Here is a 17,441-nt window from a genome sequence, read left to right as displayed (position 1 = left end):
GATCTTGTTCCATTAAGTGCAAATTCAGAATCAATGTCAAAGTGACATTGTGCAATTTTTTAAGTGGGTGGTCCACACTCTGTAGGGCTTGTACAAACACCACAAAGCCCATAACCGTGGTATGTGTGTTTTATACTGAAGATGATTTCCCTTTGATTCAGTATAAAAATAAGTGCAGTGCAAACAAAAAGGAATGAAGTTGGCCTCTAAAGACACATGAATAAAAATAATCTGTCTTTATTCTCATGCCTCACAGTCATAAATCACTCCTTCCCAAATGACAGCCTCATACACGGCGTATCAGTATGGCAAATGGCTCTATCTTATAATAGCAATGTAGCACACAGCAATATTATCTGCTGTGGAGCATTGTAGTGCATGTGTCTCAGCGCTGTGCCCTGGAGCGCTAGCCAGATTACACTGGCCCAGCGACAGTCTTATAATAAGACTCGCCCATTAAATCATATCAGCACTGCTTTTTATAGGCCAACACCTCAGCTACGATACTATGAAACTGTCTGTCACAAAAATGTGTCTGAATGTGTGTGTGTGTGTGTGTGTGTGTGTGTGTGTGTGTGTTTGTGTGTGTGTGTGTGTGTGTGTGTGTGAGGCAGAGATAGTATGTGAGCGGAGAGGAGAATGTCTGGGAGGAGAACGCGTGTGTGTTTTACCAAACGTTGCCGGCGTTTGAGCTGCTCGCCGCAGCATCTGACAGCGTTTCATCTTCTCCTTTTATTAGATCAACCTCGCGCCGCTGTCACCTCTCCTTTCCCTGTGCTTACATCACACGCGCACACACACACGCGCCCGCCCGCATGCACACGCAGCCCGGGCAACCATTGGCTCACAGAGCTCCTGCGAGGGTGTTCTGGTTGGTTAGCCGGTCTCTGTTCCGTCAGGCCAGGTGGGGAGAGGGCATCCAGGACGACTCTCTGCCTCAGAATCGCAGTGTGAATAGGCAAACTGGTCGGCTGCCTGGTATGAACAGTGAATCTGAATGAGTGTGTGGTGTTGATGATATTCAGATGCCTTCTTTAGATTTCATTTGAGGCTGTCATGTGCCATGATTCTAATCATCTCACAGGGATTGGTTCACTTGGGGATTTTAAGTGTTTTGTAATATAGGACAAAACCTGCAGCCGACAGTTAGACAGGTTTTGGATCTCTAACATAGAAACTACAACATGACATGTCATCAAAGAGAGCTGTGGAGAGCCTGTGCAAAAAAAGTTGTGTAACTTCTAGATGTCTAAAGGGCTCGGCTTTTGAATTTACCAATTTGGTTTGAGTTATTATGAAAATATCGAATTATAATTCGAAGATTAAATTGTCCTCTGTGGCAATTTGTTGGATTCTTGCCAAAATTGAGCACTCAAAACAATTAAAACCAAATCAGATAATTGTCTGCATTGGACATTTTTCAGCCGACAGACCTTTATTTAGGAGTTACAGGAGGCCCCACCATCAGCGGATTTAAATATGTGGTTTTGTCTTGACAAACTTTCCCTTGTTGCACACTGTGCAAGTAGTTTTCTGTCTGTAGCCACCGCTGTTTCACAAGCGGAGCTGTCATTTCACATTTGTCATCTCTGACGGATGACATCGGTGTGTAGCAGCGAAGGGTTAAAGAAGATGCTCCCACTGAAGACATGAGAGAGCAGCTCAGATTCTTATAGATATAGCAGATTGACGTGTTTTTGTTCCTCGCACTTTATTCTCTGCCTTCTGAGGGACGGTTTTCTGTGCGGCTGCATGTTTGACGTGGGTTTTCTCGATTGCGGCAGTGCAGCGGTGAAGTTAATTCAGAGAGTGTGTGTGTCTGTGTCTTCTTCTTTGTCCTTGCAGCGCTCTGATTTCTTTCTATACCCACACATTTTTGATTTGCTTGAGTTGTCACTTTTCATGACATTTCTCAAAGTCTCAGTTTCTTTCAAATGAAGCATCTGGATTGTTCAATTTGCTGTGAAGTGGTTGCAACAAAATGACAATGTAAAGGCATTTTGGAAGTGGGAGTTATTTAGCAAATTATATATGAGCTCACTTTAATTGGCTATAACTGTTTAGATACAACATTTCCCACATCCAGCCAACAGAGACAAACGATCCACACAGTAGAAATGAATTAAAAAATACATAATTGCATTGTTATGCTCACTTGTTTTCATAGTAATGCACTGTTCCATACATGCACCTTCCCTGTCAAATACACATTCAAACTTACAGTGCAAATCAATATAGTGTCTGTACAAATATACAGATAAAATCCACTAATAGACAGGAGAAGACACAGACGCAGTAACTCACACACAAGTGTTCATGCTGAAACATGCTGCACATGGAGTACAAAACAATGTAATATGCACACGTAGACGGCTGAAAGGCATAGACACACACACACACATTCACATACACACAGCATCCCAAGGCCTCTCCACGTCTTGGTTAATCCAAGCCGTCAGTCAGTGCTTCGGGGCCAGGATGCTGCCGTTTGATTGTAATTGCAAAAACCGGAGGCGGGCGAGGGGAGAGCCAGGGATGTCAATAGACAGGTGGAGGGACGGAGGGATGGATTCCTCCTGCCCATACCCACGAGCCGCTGCTCAGCACGCTGTGTGACTTTGTGTCAGCAGTTTGTCTTGTGCATAGCTAATGACGGCTCGGTACGGAGGGCTAGGCTTGAGTCCGCTGCTGCTGCTGCTGCTATTCTCGTTCGATCCCTCTGTCTCTCTATCCTCTGGTCTTCAGCTGAATCCCTGACAAATGAGATTTTGCCTGAGGTGGATGGGAGGATGGTATGCGGAGCGAGGCCTCTGTCTGTCTATCTGTCTGTCTGTCTGTCCGTCTGTCTGTTTGTTAAGACATCTCACAAGCCATATAGGTCCCAGAGGTTTTTCCTCCTCCTAACCTCCTCATTCTTCTCCTCTTGCACCTTCCGTGTGCCTCCTCTCCTCCTCCTTTCTGTCTCCCTCATCCTGCAGCTCTGTCTGTCTTCTAATTTAAGTCAGAGGCCAGAATAACTCACAGCGAATTGTTTTAGTGAAGAAATGGGGGGAGAGAGGGAGGTGGGGGGGGAATGAAGAAGGAAAGAGGAGGAGGCGGAGGAGAGGGCAAGGGCACAGACTGAGCAGCAAGAAATTGGAGGGAGAGGAAAAAAAACAATAGACGAGGTTTGAAATGAAAAAATAAAAACAACTCCTTCTCCAATTAAGGAGCTTTTTTTGTGTTGTTTTGTTTCTTCGGTCATGGACAGTCGGTCACACTTGCTTTTTGTTGAGTGTGTGATGAATTACACCCCTCCACTCCTCTGCCTTTGTTGTGGTGAAGTTCCAGCCATTTGTACCTCCTACAATATCTTTGCGCTGTGAATTCTCCGTGCCTGTTTACCAACCAGGGTTCTTTTGAACTGGCATAGAGAGAAATGGGTTTTTGAAAAGTCTCTTTGATGGTGAGCCCAATTTGTTTTCAACGCTAAAAAGTTTATTTGAACGCCCTGAAATGTGGGCTGACTTCAGCGCTGAGGCCTGTCCTGAGAGGGCTGCTGCCTCCCTCTGTGACTCCATCAGTGTGTGAACATGTGTTTGTGTGTGTTTTCCTAACCCAGCTCATATGACATGATTCACCTGTAATGAGATACTTATTGTTCAACGACCCATTGTCTATTTGTCAAGTTAAAACAAATCCATTCCCCACAAGAAAACATTCCCCACTCCTGAACACCACCACTAGCGGGGACCGTAGCAGGTGGGGTCCATGCACTCGTGCCGTTGATGCCAGATTCTGACCCGACCATCTGCCTTTTGATGACCCAGTGTCTGACAGGAGAGAAACCTGATGTGGTCTTCTGCCTAATCCACCTCAAAGCCATACGTCTTCATTCTGAGATGATTTAATTGTACAGAGTTGTTATCTGAGTTACTGTTTTGTGTGTATTTTACATATAATGGGGATTTACAGAGAAACCTGACAAGAAGAAGTGTTTCACTGTAGTAGTAAAAAATGAAGTAGCCTTGATCTCATGAGTCTTTAGCTCATGTGAATTTGTCTTGTGAGAAATTCCATTATAGATTCCATACAGTACAGTACAGTATTTAATTTAACACAGGGGTCCTCTGTGGGTCAGTATCTGGGTAATTAGGGGTCCTTAATTTTATTGTGACCAAATTTTTTAACATCTAGACCCATTAGATTTCAAATGCACTCTTTAAAACCCGCCATGGATGTGGGAGATTTCTCAATCATGACATCTCCACACATTTGTGGTCCAGAACAAATGTAACAAACCGCTGTGAGGTAGTGATCAGTTTTTTTCAGATTTTCTCAATCTTGATCTTGAAGTTGATGGACAGATTCAGAATCAGGCATTCATTTTACATGGATCACAAGCAGAATCAGAATTCCGCCGATCCACGTTATTGATCGGCAGCGGACGCTGATGGATTACCTTGGCGGACGTACTGACAGGCAGCACATCCAAGGGGGAAAGAGTTTTGCGTTGTGCCGACCAAAACAGACCCTCAAACCAGAACCCCCCACCCACCCACTCACGTCACCTCCCTATCCCTCTTTTGATCAGAGTCACTTTGACAGTGATGCATAAGTCTGTGCAGCGCGGGGCCGGCTGCCTGGCAGCAAATGCCAGAGATCCCCCGAGAGTAGAGGACTGAGGGATTAAACAGAGAAAGACACTCCCTTTAAAAAAAAGGGAGTAAAAAGGAAATCAGTGTTTCCTCCCTCTGCGGATAGAGAGAGCTATTTTACCGTGCTGCCACTTTTGTGTTTTCTGTAGTCTATTCTCTTCAAAAGAGGCTTTTGTGTTTGTGTTTAAACTCTGTTTTGTCTCAGGGTTAGCCTGGTCTGCCCCTCGCCAGCAATAGACTGAAGTCCTGTGTGGATGTAAAATCGAAAACAAATCATCGCTATCATCCTCTGCACTGTCCTCGCCTCCCTCCGCAACCCCAACCCACCCTTTCCAGGCTCCAACTTCCTTTCTCTATTTCTTGTCGCTTCTATCAAGGAGAAGTGAATGCCACACGTTTCATCTCTCTAAAGCGACGGTGGGCCTGAAACACAACAGAGGCATTGCTGGGTAACATTGAACTGGATTGGGTAAATACAAAGGCATGAGGGAAAAGAAAGCAGCTGGGGAAACACAAAAGGATGGAGCTGCTTTGGGAGCTAACCTTGCCTGGGTTTCTCTGATGTTCCTTTACACACACACACACACACTCACCCCTCCACCGTGCCCAACCCCTCTTTCTTTTTCTCTCTCTTTCTCTCTCAAGTGATCCTTTTATGCGTCGTGTTCAGAGGACAGCACCAAAGCATCTGAGGAATGGGAGGTTACAGTTTATTAAAGGAAATGTTGTTTCACAAAAACGGTCATTCCCCCTTTCAGCAGGAAATGCTGAGGCTACGCGGCTACCGCACTTCAAAGCTGCCCAGAAAACTTCCCATGAAACCACTTTGATTGTCTGCATCCAAAGGGACAAGCAGGGGGATTTTTTCCCCTGGTGTCTTGGCACAGCTTTTTCTTACGTTGGTCTTGGCTGATCTCAGCGTCAGGCTTTGTTGCTATATAAAAGGAATAGAGTTTGAATTTATTAGCCCTCATGTAAGACTTACAGGCAGGCAAAAAAACATGTTGCTCCACTGTGGTGATGGTTGATAGGAAATCCTCAATTTTGTAGGAAAGTTTAGCATTCCATTGCACATGAAGAATTCATTCCTGCATGTACCAAACACTTTTAGCAAATCCATAGACAGGATTCCAGGAATGACAATAAAATATTATTTTTGACACTTGGGGTCTTGAACCCTTCAATCTTGCTTTCAAAGCAGCCACACTGAAGAGGATGTCACTATTCATGCAGAGCAATTAACATTTGATAACATTTCAGAATGGATGGCATACCAGAATGAAACCCGTCATTCATTCATATTCCACTTTTTATGCTATTGTATGTCCCCTACTCTCCCATTTTGATGAAAGATATTACACAGAAATAATGTGTTGGAGCCGCAACCGCTACGTGCAAATTAGTGAGCAGGGGAGAACAGAGCATTAGAGGGAACCAGGGAGAAGTTAGACTGGTTGTTTGGACGTGCTAGTTTGAAGTGAAGAGGCTGCAGTTGAGTGGACTATTTCCCTCACACACACTAACACACACACTAACACACACACACACAAACACACACACACACGCAAACATCCAACCCCACACACAACCCCTCGCTCCTCCGATGGCCCTGTCGGTGTGCCAGGGCGGGTGATTACCAACGCTCTCCCCCAATTATGGGCTGATTATTCTGCCGCGCTCTAATTGACTGGGGAGATATGCAAATGGCTGTCATTTGGGATGATAAAGGATGCGGGTGCTGGATGCCCCCTGCATTATTTAGCCTCGGCTGTACGCAGCGTGAAGGATGTGGCGTGCGCTTTAATTGCTGAGGAGAGAGAGGTTAAGCTGAACGAGCAGCTGAATTAGAAATGAGGAATTTGGGCTCCTTATTTATTTATTTATTTTGCTTGCTCCCCTTCCACCTCTCTCTTTTTCTTACTCTCACATACACACACACACACAGGCTCACACTCTACACACACTTTATGTCATGTGTCGTCTTTTCAGTTCTCTCTTGGGTGAGTGGAGAGGTGAGGAAGGGGGTGGGTGGATGGCAGGATGTCATGCTGGAATGCCATAAATAAAAACATTAGTGGAACCAATACGTGCAGAACAAATAGGGAGTGTTTGTGTGCGTGTGTGCGCGCGTGTGTGTGTGTGTTGGCGTAAGTGGTCGGCTCGTGCATTATAAACTAAAGTGTGAAGAACCTTTGCAGACTTCTTAAAAAAAGAAAAGTTTCATCAGCTCAGACAATAAGTGGGCTCAGCCTGTCTCTGCCTCTGTAAAGCTGCCATTTTAAATGAGGGCATATTTAAATAAACACCTCTGGGCAGAATACCAATGACCTAACTCGCCATGTGAATGGTCACACTTGTGGTCGAGTTTGTGGCATCTTTGACTTCAATACCCGGGCAAGCAAAAAGGACCCACCTCCATGTTTATTAACTCACTAAAGGTGGCGTTGGATGTTTGAGACACCATGCTGGGTGTGTGTAAATGCGTTTGTGTGTGTGGGGGTGGGGGGGTGTAATAAGTGAATAGGGCCTACGTGATAAGTACTATAGCTGCCACAGCTTGGCATATTATCAGGGAGAATCAGAGTGAAAGTCCACACTAATCCCTCTGGTTTGGAGACAAGCGGCACCAGATTTGGGCGTCTTTAACAGCTTAGGGCTGATAGGGCCTCAAATGTCCCTCTGAAAGTGGCCCACCCCATATCTCCCAGTACGCGAGGTTTAAGAGCCGAGCCAGTTATCACTCAGTGAGCCCCTTGTCTTACAACAAGCAATAATTGTTAATGCAGTGGAGTTTCTGTTAGCATTATCACTAGATCATCTGAATCTACTTGAATCCTGAGTCAGGTGTCCAAACTCCCACAGGACTCTGGAGGCTTTGTTTTTTCCACACCACCATGGTGTTCAAATAAAAAGAGAGTGCTGTTCTGTTCAGTGTGTTCTGGGGCAGCTTTTGTCCCTATTCATTAAACTCTGTTTTGTCTCATGGTTAACCAGGTTTGCCCCTCGCAGACCTGTTATCCCTATTTGTATGATTCATATTGAGACCTCAAAGATGTGAGGGGAAGAGAGTGACAGAAGGGAGGCTATGACAGAGAGTGGGGTTTGTATGTTCTTCCTGTGTCTGCGTAGATTTTCTCTGGGTACTCTGGCTTCCTGGTTTGTCTCTGTATGGAATGCTGCCCCCTCTCAATGCAGTATAAACACTTTAGACATTATACACAGAACTTGTGCTTTCACTTACCTCGAAGTAGTAGTTATGTAAAGTAACTAAATAGCACTGTCACCTTTTTCCCAAAATCAGGTTCTAATGAATTTGACATGACCAACATTCTGTTTGATTCAATAACCCATGCAGTTAGATGAGGTTGAACACTCCATAGCCATTTTCAGACATGACCTACGGGTAAAATCATGAGAATTGGCAGTGGAGTTTACCCAGAGTTTACCTTTCACACATGCACAATGCAGCTGGAGGTTTTCTGCACAGACACGTTCACAACAGCAACAAATCCTCCGCATTATTCAGGTGAGAGGTGGAGCAGCCCGCTGCAGCAGACAGAAGCAGGAAGTGATGTATTAACTCCGCAGCCGAGATCACATGTTTACAGCACCCCAACACCGTCGTCGGCTTATAACCACAAACTCTGTTGACATCTTCGTAAGTGTCTTGTATATGTGTGTGTCACGGCTTTTTCTCCGGGACATATTTGTTTTGTTTTTGTTTTTTGTTATTTTTGCGTCTGTCGCGGGATTGGAAGTGTCTGCGGTGCAGAACGTGCAACACTTCCACACACAGCTTCTCAGATGCTTTGGAATTGGGACTTTCTGCTCAGGCTAAGTTCCATTGCTAGCGTCCCTTCATTTACATGGAAAATTAGTGTGGCATTACTGGCTTACTTAACCAATTGTTCAAGCTGATTGTGAGCGCCCTCTTCTGGATCTCAAGGAAATCTACTTCAAATAGTCTGACGAAGTGTATACTTTGAATTCAAACAGGTGATGACAGTTTGAATATGAACTTCCCCCCTGTAATTGTATGAATGTTAAAATTTCAAATATAAAGTGATAGGCAATAGCTTCCATAAAATGTTGTTGTGTTACGTCACATGTGTTGCATGGGTCACAGCCTTACGTCTCTGAGTTGCTGTTGGGACAAGAAGATAGCATGCCACCTATGACAGTCTTGATTAGGGTTACAGTATATGTTAGACAATTGGAAACTTAAGGCACTTGAGACGGGAACATTCAGCCTACAAGCACATGGTACAACACTGAGCTCCATGGGTTGGCATGATTACATATGTGAGTGCCTTCTGGGTGCTAGGCCAAAGCCTATGTGGGCTTTGACGAGCCTGAAGCTTGCCAAACATCTTCCCCCGAAGAGCGTCCATATTTGGAGTCTGTCTGGCTTGGTCCTCCCCTCCTCGCTGAAGATTTAACTCTGAGACCCATAAGAAGTGGCGGAGACTCAGCTCAGGGAACTCTTTATCTCCACACACATACTCTCATACATACAGATATCCTGGTTTGCACACAAACACACACTTAATCTGACAAAGACATCCCCCGTCAAGGCATGTTTGCACATTCCTACATACTACAACAAACAACTGCAGGCCACCCACGCAGGCCCCGGACCAAATTATTAAAGCAGTTATGTGGATGTAAAGTGCCGTGTGTAAGCAGACTCGTTTTGATCAGCATTTCATCGTGCAGCGCTTAAATTGTCATATTCTTTTTATCAATTCTCATCATCATCACCAATTATCATCATCATTCCAGCCTTAGTAGACAGACATCAAAGAGTGAAATGATGGTGTGGGTGTTGTGTTAAATCTCACTCCACTAAGTCCCTCTCCTTCTCATTTCTCTTCTTCTTTCCGTACTTAATAGCACTTAGTGAAGGGTATTACAGTGTGTGCTCTACATGGGGCATCATGTTAAAACCCTCTTTCACACACACGCAGTCGGCAGTCCATTTGGATTCATTTGCATGGCATTTCATTTGGATTTTGCCTCAATCGACGGTTTGGGGAAAGGATGAAAAAAAAAAATAACATCTTCGTGTAATAGCATTTTCATGCATTCTCCAGTGCACCATAAAGATTTAAAGCACAGCGGCCGGAGCCGATAAATGAGTGCAGCGCTGCCATAAGCAGACCTCTCCCTCAGGCCCACAAACGATGGCTATTGGAGTTAATTACAGTTTGCATCATCATATTTACACAGAGAGGAGAAATAGAGAATAAAACTGGCCTCTTTGCTCACTGAGGTGTTATTTGTGTATAAACTGTACCACAGTGAGTCGGAGCACAATCATCGCTGTGTGAAACATTATAATGGATTTTACTCTTGACCTATGAAAACACAGGTTCTTTATGGATACATAAACACATCAGTAAAAACAATATATACTGTATTGAAATGTAAATAGACAAATACTATTCAAGGACACGTTCACATTAGTTAGTGTTCAGACTGACCTGCCAATATTAAATTCAAAAGCTTTATTGTCATATGCAGAAATGACAAGTGATCAATGCCATGAAAATCCTATTTCCACTCAGCTGCTTTGAGGCATGTTCTGAACACATGATCTCTGCAGCAGAATAAATATGTTACGTCCTGCCACTGCCTGCTGCACCACCCTTCACCTGAGTGCTCCGGAGATTTCTGTGTTGTCGTGGACGGTGCTCCATTCATATGTGAAAGGCAAACTCAGAATATCCTGACCCAATTGTGCGGACATTCTCCTGAATTAATGTCAAAAATTTGGCTTTTGTCCTTATCTGGAGCCATCAATAAATATCTAAATATCTAAATAGAAAATCTAAAAATCAATGTAAATCTAAGAAATACTAAATCAAACACATCATACACATACATCCATATACTAAAGTAAACAGTTGTAACAGTGGTTCAAGAGAATCTCTGACTCCAGAGCTGCAGGATCAGGATGACAACAACAGTTATTATTATTATCAATATTATTTATCCTTATCATCATTATTGTTATTATTATTATTATTATTATATTAACTTGTGCTGCTCTCATAATAACATCTTCACTTCTGTAACTATCACTCTTATTATTCTCACAGATCTGAAACATGATGGTTACACAACTGCTCCTGGTGTCTAAATATGAATTCTTAAGCCGACGCTGAAACGAGGCTTCAGCAGTCGGACATGGTCACATCAAGTGGGAATCTTCCAGAGTTACTGGCTTTTTATTGCAAAATGAATCCTTTGTGTTCCCACAGCAGGGTCTCCTGGATGAGCTGCAGTGGAGCGATAGTAACACAAAGAGGAAATTTCAGACTAAAAAGACTGTGACTTTGGAAAATAACCACTTGATTTTGCTAACACAGGCTTGCATTGGACTCATATTTTGAAGGGATCTCTTCATGGCCTGTATGAAGAGAAAAAACAATTACAGCAACAGCAGCCACTCTTTAAATGCACCTATAGTTATGCCAGTATTGTTTAAAGAATGATTTGGAGAAATGTAATCCCATCCTTTTATATACAGTACTTTATACTGTGACCCTATAAGTACATATTCATGCTGAACATCCACTGAGAACATTCTGGGAGTACACACCACACTCAGGCCCCTGATCTTCCCTGCTGCTGTGCCAGCCTCTGCGTGCTCGAGTGGATCTGGTGACCAGTAGAATGTGTGGCAGGTGGGAGGAGCACATTATTACACCAGGGGTGTAGCGGAATAAATGTCAAACTCCTGCCAAAGTGGGGCCTCGTAAAAGAGAGGAGAAACCAGGGTGGTTGACAGTCATTCTTCCCTATTTCATCAATTCTGTACAGATAGTGCAAGATGCTCAAGTCTCAGGTAAATCCCTCTTGGGTAAGCTTTAAGTAGAGGAGCACATGCACTGAGCAACATGTAGTCACCCATCAACATGCCTGATGTTCCATATAGATATATATATATATATTAGTAACCATAAAATCCTATTTTTTACTAATCAAAGGTTCAATTCACCCCAATTTTCTACAGTATGCTTGACTTATTTGTACAGCCCTCTCCAAGATGATGGAAGTGAATAGCATTTCATCGCATTTCATCATCATAGTGATATGAACACTGTTTTTGAAAGATGTTGCTGTTGATTTTTTTTTAAGTCATTTTTTCAATCCTGTGAATCAAATTCAATTCACCTCCAGTGTCCAGGGGCAGTGAAAATATCAGACATGGAAAAAAATCTATCTATCTATCTAATCTATCTCTATGGCTACACACTTGTTGAGTTGTGCCACAGAAAATTACTTAACAGGCAATGTTATCAATGTGTATTTTGGCCATTCTACAGTATATAAGGGTTAGGGTTAGGGTTAGGGCATTATTTGACCCAAAATTTTCTCGCAAGTCTATGAACACAGAAATGTCATCTATATATTACCTATATTCACCATTTGTATATTCCATTCAAATGTCTTAGTGGATGTCTGTAGATTCTCAGTCCTACAGTCATAGTTATCCTAGAAGAGTTGAATCGAGTGTGTGTTTGTGTGCGTATGTGTGTGTGAGTGTTTGAAGTAACTAGTTTCTCTCATCGCTCTTCTTTCCGGTAGCCCACAGGAAGCGACAGCCATTGGCTCCTCCCTGTCTAGACAGAGAACCACTTTCACACACACACCCTCTCTCCCTCGCTCCCACACACACTCTTTCTCTCTCGCTCGCTCCCTCACACACACACACACACACACGCTCGGTGCCGTCTACCATTACAACTTTGATTAATTCCCAGTGTGTGGTGAGAGGAGAAAACATCAGCACCATGGTCAAGAGAAAAAGGCCCACAGTCTGCCGAATGTGACAGCTCCCTGTTACACACTGATGCCTTTTACCCTGCTGGGGGTTGTGTGTGTGTGTGTGTGTGTGCGTGCGTGCGTGTGCGCGTGCGAGAGAGAGCAGGGCAATAGTATGAGAGAGGAAAAGGAAGGGGTGTTATGTTTGTGGCCTCATCTGTCCCTTCGGCTGCATCAGTGCTCAAGCGTGTCTCACTGTGACAGGCCAGCAGCCTGTGTGCCTGTCACACACACATACACACACACACAAACACTCACACACACAGACAAACAGAGGCACACTAAACGAGAGAATGCAGGCAGGCACCAACACCAGTGAGGTGAAGGGTCACGAGCGACTGCCTCTCCAATGTTGTGTGAAATGTGTAGATGGCAGTCTCGGCCCATTATGCGCGTATATGCGACAGCATGTGTGTGTGTGTATCTTGAGGCGGACAGGGGGCATCTCAAAGTAACTGGTTATTATCACCTCAATATTTTTCTTATTATGACAATTACATGCTCCAGGAGCGAATTAAGCGATACAGGACGCCAAGCGGGAGTGGTTGACAGCTATTTGGAGACTCAATGCACAGAGCAATTTGCAGCCCTGAGCCAAACAAATTGGATTTGGGCCACTTTGGATTGGGGCCCCAGATTGTTGGGCGTTTGGATCCCCCGACTGAATGCCTGCCTGGCTGGTTAGCTAGCTGCCTGGCATGGATTCTTTACGCATGACTATGTAGCAGACATTTAGCCAGGTAACACAATGCTCCATGGCCCTTGATAAGGATTAAGTGTACATGTGGAGGAGGAGTGTATGTGTTGATAAAGGCATTATATTGCAGGTGCATTGTGAAATGGCTTTTCAACGGTAGTGTTTCTGCAAGCATACGTTATAACCATGGATTTATTGGGTTTTTACAACTGACATTTTTATGTTTCAGTGGTGTTAAGCTTTCCCATCCTGTGATGTTATATACTGCCACTACTTTTTTTGGTCTTGGGCCACACAGCTGTGCTCAAGTGTATGTGTAATCCAAATGAGCCTAACAGCCTCTAAACAAATTACTGGTACGCATTTTCCCAACCCTAAACTGCCATTGGAAAAGCTGGCAACAGCACCCAATTAGGTGAAATGCAATTATGCCCATCCATTCACACAATTAGCCTGTGGGTTAACAACAGAGCTGCAAATCCGACTAGCTCTCGTGTTTTGGGTAAGCCATCGCTATGGTTACACATGGCTTTCATGGTTACCTCGCCATGTGAAATGGCATGGACCAGGGGCGGCCGGTCGGTTGAAAATACCCTCTTGGTGGGGGCAGCGCATTACATCACCGGGCTCAGATCACCAGGTGACTTGATTGGCTGAGACAAGGAGTGGTACCATGGTTGAGGAAACTAGATAGAGAGAGAGAGAGGACAGCTAGTGCCCCATGTGCTCAGTCGTGCGAGGGTAGATAATGCCAGGTGACAGACTGGCAGGCTGGAAGGGCGGGTGGGCACTCACAGCAGCATGATGGAAAAACAAAGGCTTTGTGTGTCACTGCCGAGATCGCATTAACCAAAACAAGCAGCCGTGGACAGATTGCCTCACCGACTTGGTTGTCTCCTCCACAGAGTGGAGCCGTCCATGGATGGAGAGAAGAAATGGAGATGCATGTCTCAGTTTTTAAAGGAAATAACATGGTGCTCGGATATTGTGGAAAAAGTACATTGTTTGCCTGCGGTTTACATAAAATTGACTATTTGACAGAGCTGCATAAATTCAAAACAAATGGCTTTTTGACAGTGCACTGCAGGGGATGGCAAATGTTGATTCAATGTTGAATGTTGAATTTATTGTGGAACTTGTTGTCAGTATTTAAAGAAAAAAGAACTTTCAAGAGTGTCTGTTGTAGTTAAGGTGGGGTGGGGTTGTTTCCATTGTTGCTATTAAAGTGTGACACAGTTGTCCAGTAGCTTATTAACATATCACACTGACCTCCTCTCCCACACCCAGACACAAGAAGAAAAGACTGATGCATTATTGTGTTGAGTGAATTATTACCTCCGCCAAAGAGGTTATGTTTTCTACTGTGTTTTGTTTGTTAGCAGGGTTACGCAATGACTAGTGGACAGATCACAAAGAATCTTAGTGGAAGAATGCTGTATGGGTAATAACCCATTAAAGTTTGATGCAGATCCAGGAATTTTATTTCACTTACTGGGAACATTGTTACATAGGGCATTTTTTCAAATTTTTTATTGATTTCCCAGAGAGTTATTCATGGATTTTGATGAAACAAATCAGGCATGTTTGTGGGACTGATATTTATGAGTGTGTTCGATTTGGTACAGATCCAAAATGAAAATGTGGATCAAGAGAATTTAAGTGTAGTTTCATAAGGGGACTGTTGGGCCTTGGTGGAGGTATGTGCTCTTCTGAGTGTCATTCTAGTTCTGCAGCTATTAAACTGGATCCAGCAGACACATCCATGTGTCTGCTGGAGGTTACATTAACTCTCAATAACATGACAATTACAATTGTACAAAATGTGCTAAATGTAATATGACATGAAAGTTTCATGGGTGTATTTTGGTTGATTTTGACTGTAAGACACAGTTAACTCTAAGAGACACACAGACGAATAGACACATGCAGTATCTGCTCGTAGTAACAGTAATGGTTGCACACAGGGCTCAGGTGGGACAGGAGTGGAGGGTCAACAGGCATGGTATAGCAGGTAGGATCAGCTGGCACACACCCGCAAATCTTCCCTTTCCTCCCCAAGCGGGCACCAGCCAAGAAGCAGGGGTCGCTTACAGGTGATTTCCCCCATATCCAGTCACAGCTGGGGCACAGCCACTAGTGTGTGTATCAAAATGTGTGTGATGTGTAGTTCAGGGGGCAGCCATCACATTGCATCACATCTGGCCTCCTCTTTACTTCTGCCACTGGCTCTCTCTCACATCTCTCAATCTCTCCTCACTCCACGCATTTATGCAGGGAATATTTCGTCAGCAGCAGTGATGGGATTTCCCTGGAATCAATTCAGGAGGGGGAGCACCTATGAAGCACACAATCTCTTACACACACACACACAAATACACAATCTCCTCCTCACCACAGGGAATGAAAACTGTAATATGAACTCACCCTCAGTCTGAATGAAAGGCCTGTTACAATTCATTCTCATCACAGCAGCCAGTGTACACAGTCGTGGTTTCTTCTGTGGGTAATGCTTTTGCTCCTCTGCCATATTAACCACCGTCACTCTCCCAAAGCAGGCCACAGAAAAGTCAAACACTGCTCATGCATGTGTTAACATTTAACCTTTTAAACTGTAGTGCCTTATGAAAGCCCCAGAAATATGTTTACTTTTTTAAATCATGTATTTTAATAGGTAATACAATCTGGTCAACCAAGCTGAAATAGTTGCAGGAGTGCTTTTTTAATATGATATAATATGGAACTGTGAAGATTTTGTGCTTGCTTGTGCCACCTGCTGCACGTCACATCTCATGAAATGCTTGGGTGAGCTTTATAAATACTCAGTGTAAGTCCTTTCTTCTGTTCCAGGATCTGTCCGGCTCGATTGATGACCTCCCCACAGGGACGGAGGCTGGTCTGGTCTCGACCGTCAGCGCCGGTGGGTCGTCCTCCAGCAGCAGCAGCAGTAGCCAGGGGGAGCAGGGAGGCGCCAGTAACCAGGGACAGTCCCCCTTCTCCCCGCACGCCTCCCCACATCTCCCCAGCCAGAGGAGCGGCCCCTCTCCTTCCCCTGTTGGCTCGCCGGCGGGCTCCACTCAGTCCCAGCACTCTCGCTCTGGCTCTGGACCCATCTCTCCTGCCAGCGGACCCTCTGCCAACAACGCCGCACCAGGTAGCGCTGCCATTAGGGCCTGTCTAAAGTTATGCGTGCATAAATCTCGATAATCAGGTTTCATTTTGATGAAAGGTGCAACTTGTAGAGTAACTTTATTAGTTTAATCACCGCAAACAAACAAGACTTTCCACTTACAAGATATGCTATTGGAACCAGACACTACACTACATTTTTCATTGTGAACCACACAGTCGGATTCCCTGGGAAATTTGCAAAATCGCTTTACAGCTTAAAGGGAAATTGCTCTGTGCCACCAAACAAGAGGCTGCTGTTTGAAACCAAGTTAGAACACAATCACATACACACCCCCGTCCGTGCCTCACATCAGGCACGTTGCCTTTGACGGCTGATGAAAAATACCAGCTGTGACATCACCGATCCAGGTGGCCAATACGAGTTTCTGCTTCTGTGTTGTGATGCTGCCCTCTTAATTGGATTTTTTGAGCTGTAAACTAACTTATACGACGGGTCTTCAATGAAATACCTAAATGCTGGTTTTAATATCACATTCATTACCAAATCTATAAAGAAATATCTACATTTATGGATTGAACACGGCTCAAAACACCACCTTCTGTTTCAAACCACCATAGACCTTTCAAGGCCACTGCTTAGTCAACCGTTATGGACATCTCTACGTCATGACATTTCTAGATATTTGAAAAGGTTAACACCCTCTAATGAAGGTCCAGTGACTGCTTGTGAGTGGGATTCTGCAAAGATCCACTCATTTTATAATCTATGTTGAATCTAAACCCCTAAACCAGCACATCGTCGGAGATGTCCTCCATCCTCTCCTGCCCTCCTGCTGTCGCACACACACACGCACACAGACACTGTTTGAACCACTAGCTGCGACCACCACCTGAGCCATCGGTTCGAATATCTCGCGACGGCCGTGGTCTTGGCTGTCAGGAAATTCTGGAGGCGAGAAGCCTTTACCTCATACGACATTTCTGTCGCAAAAAAGTGTGTGTTGGAGCCCTAGACAACATAGATAACTTTGCTTTAGTAAGCTAGTTGGTATGTCGTATGTATGTTTGTGTGTAATTATGATTACGTGTGTGTGTGTGTGTGTGTGTGTGTGTGTGTGTGTGTGTGTGTGTGTGTGTGTGTGTGTGTG

General features: G+C 44.3%; 1 protein-coding gene across 1 annotated transcript in view; it reads left to right on the top strand.

Moving 5' to 3' along the window:
• The window catches only part of LOC118116366 (AT-rich interactive domain-containing protein 1B), a 176,153-nt gene that overhangs the window by 104,987 nt on the left and 53,725 nt on the right, over nt 1-17,441 (top strand). The window contains exon 6 of the mRNA XM_035168042.2: nt 16,012-16,315. Within this exon, the coding sequence (XP_035023933.2) occupies nt 16,012-16,315 (304 nt within the window). The remainder of the gene's footprint in view (nt 1-16,011; nt 16,316-17,441) is intronic.

This window comes from Hippoglossus stenolepis, chromosome 10, assembly GCF_022539355.2.
Source record: "Hippoglossus stenolepis isolate QCI-W04-F060 chromosome 10, HSTE1.2, whole genome shotgun sequence".
Lineage (NCBI taxonomy): Eukaryota > Metazoa > Chordata > Actinopteri > Pleuronectiformes > Pleuronectidae > Hippoglossus > Hippoglossus stenolepis.
This window is presented reverse-complemented; position numbering and strand designations above follow the sequence as displayed.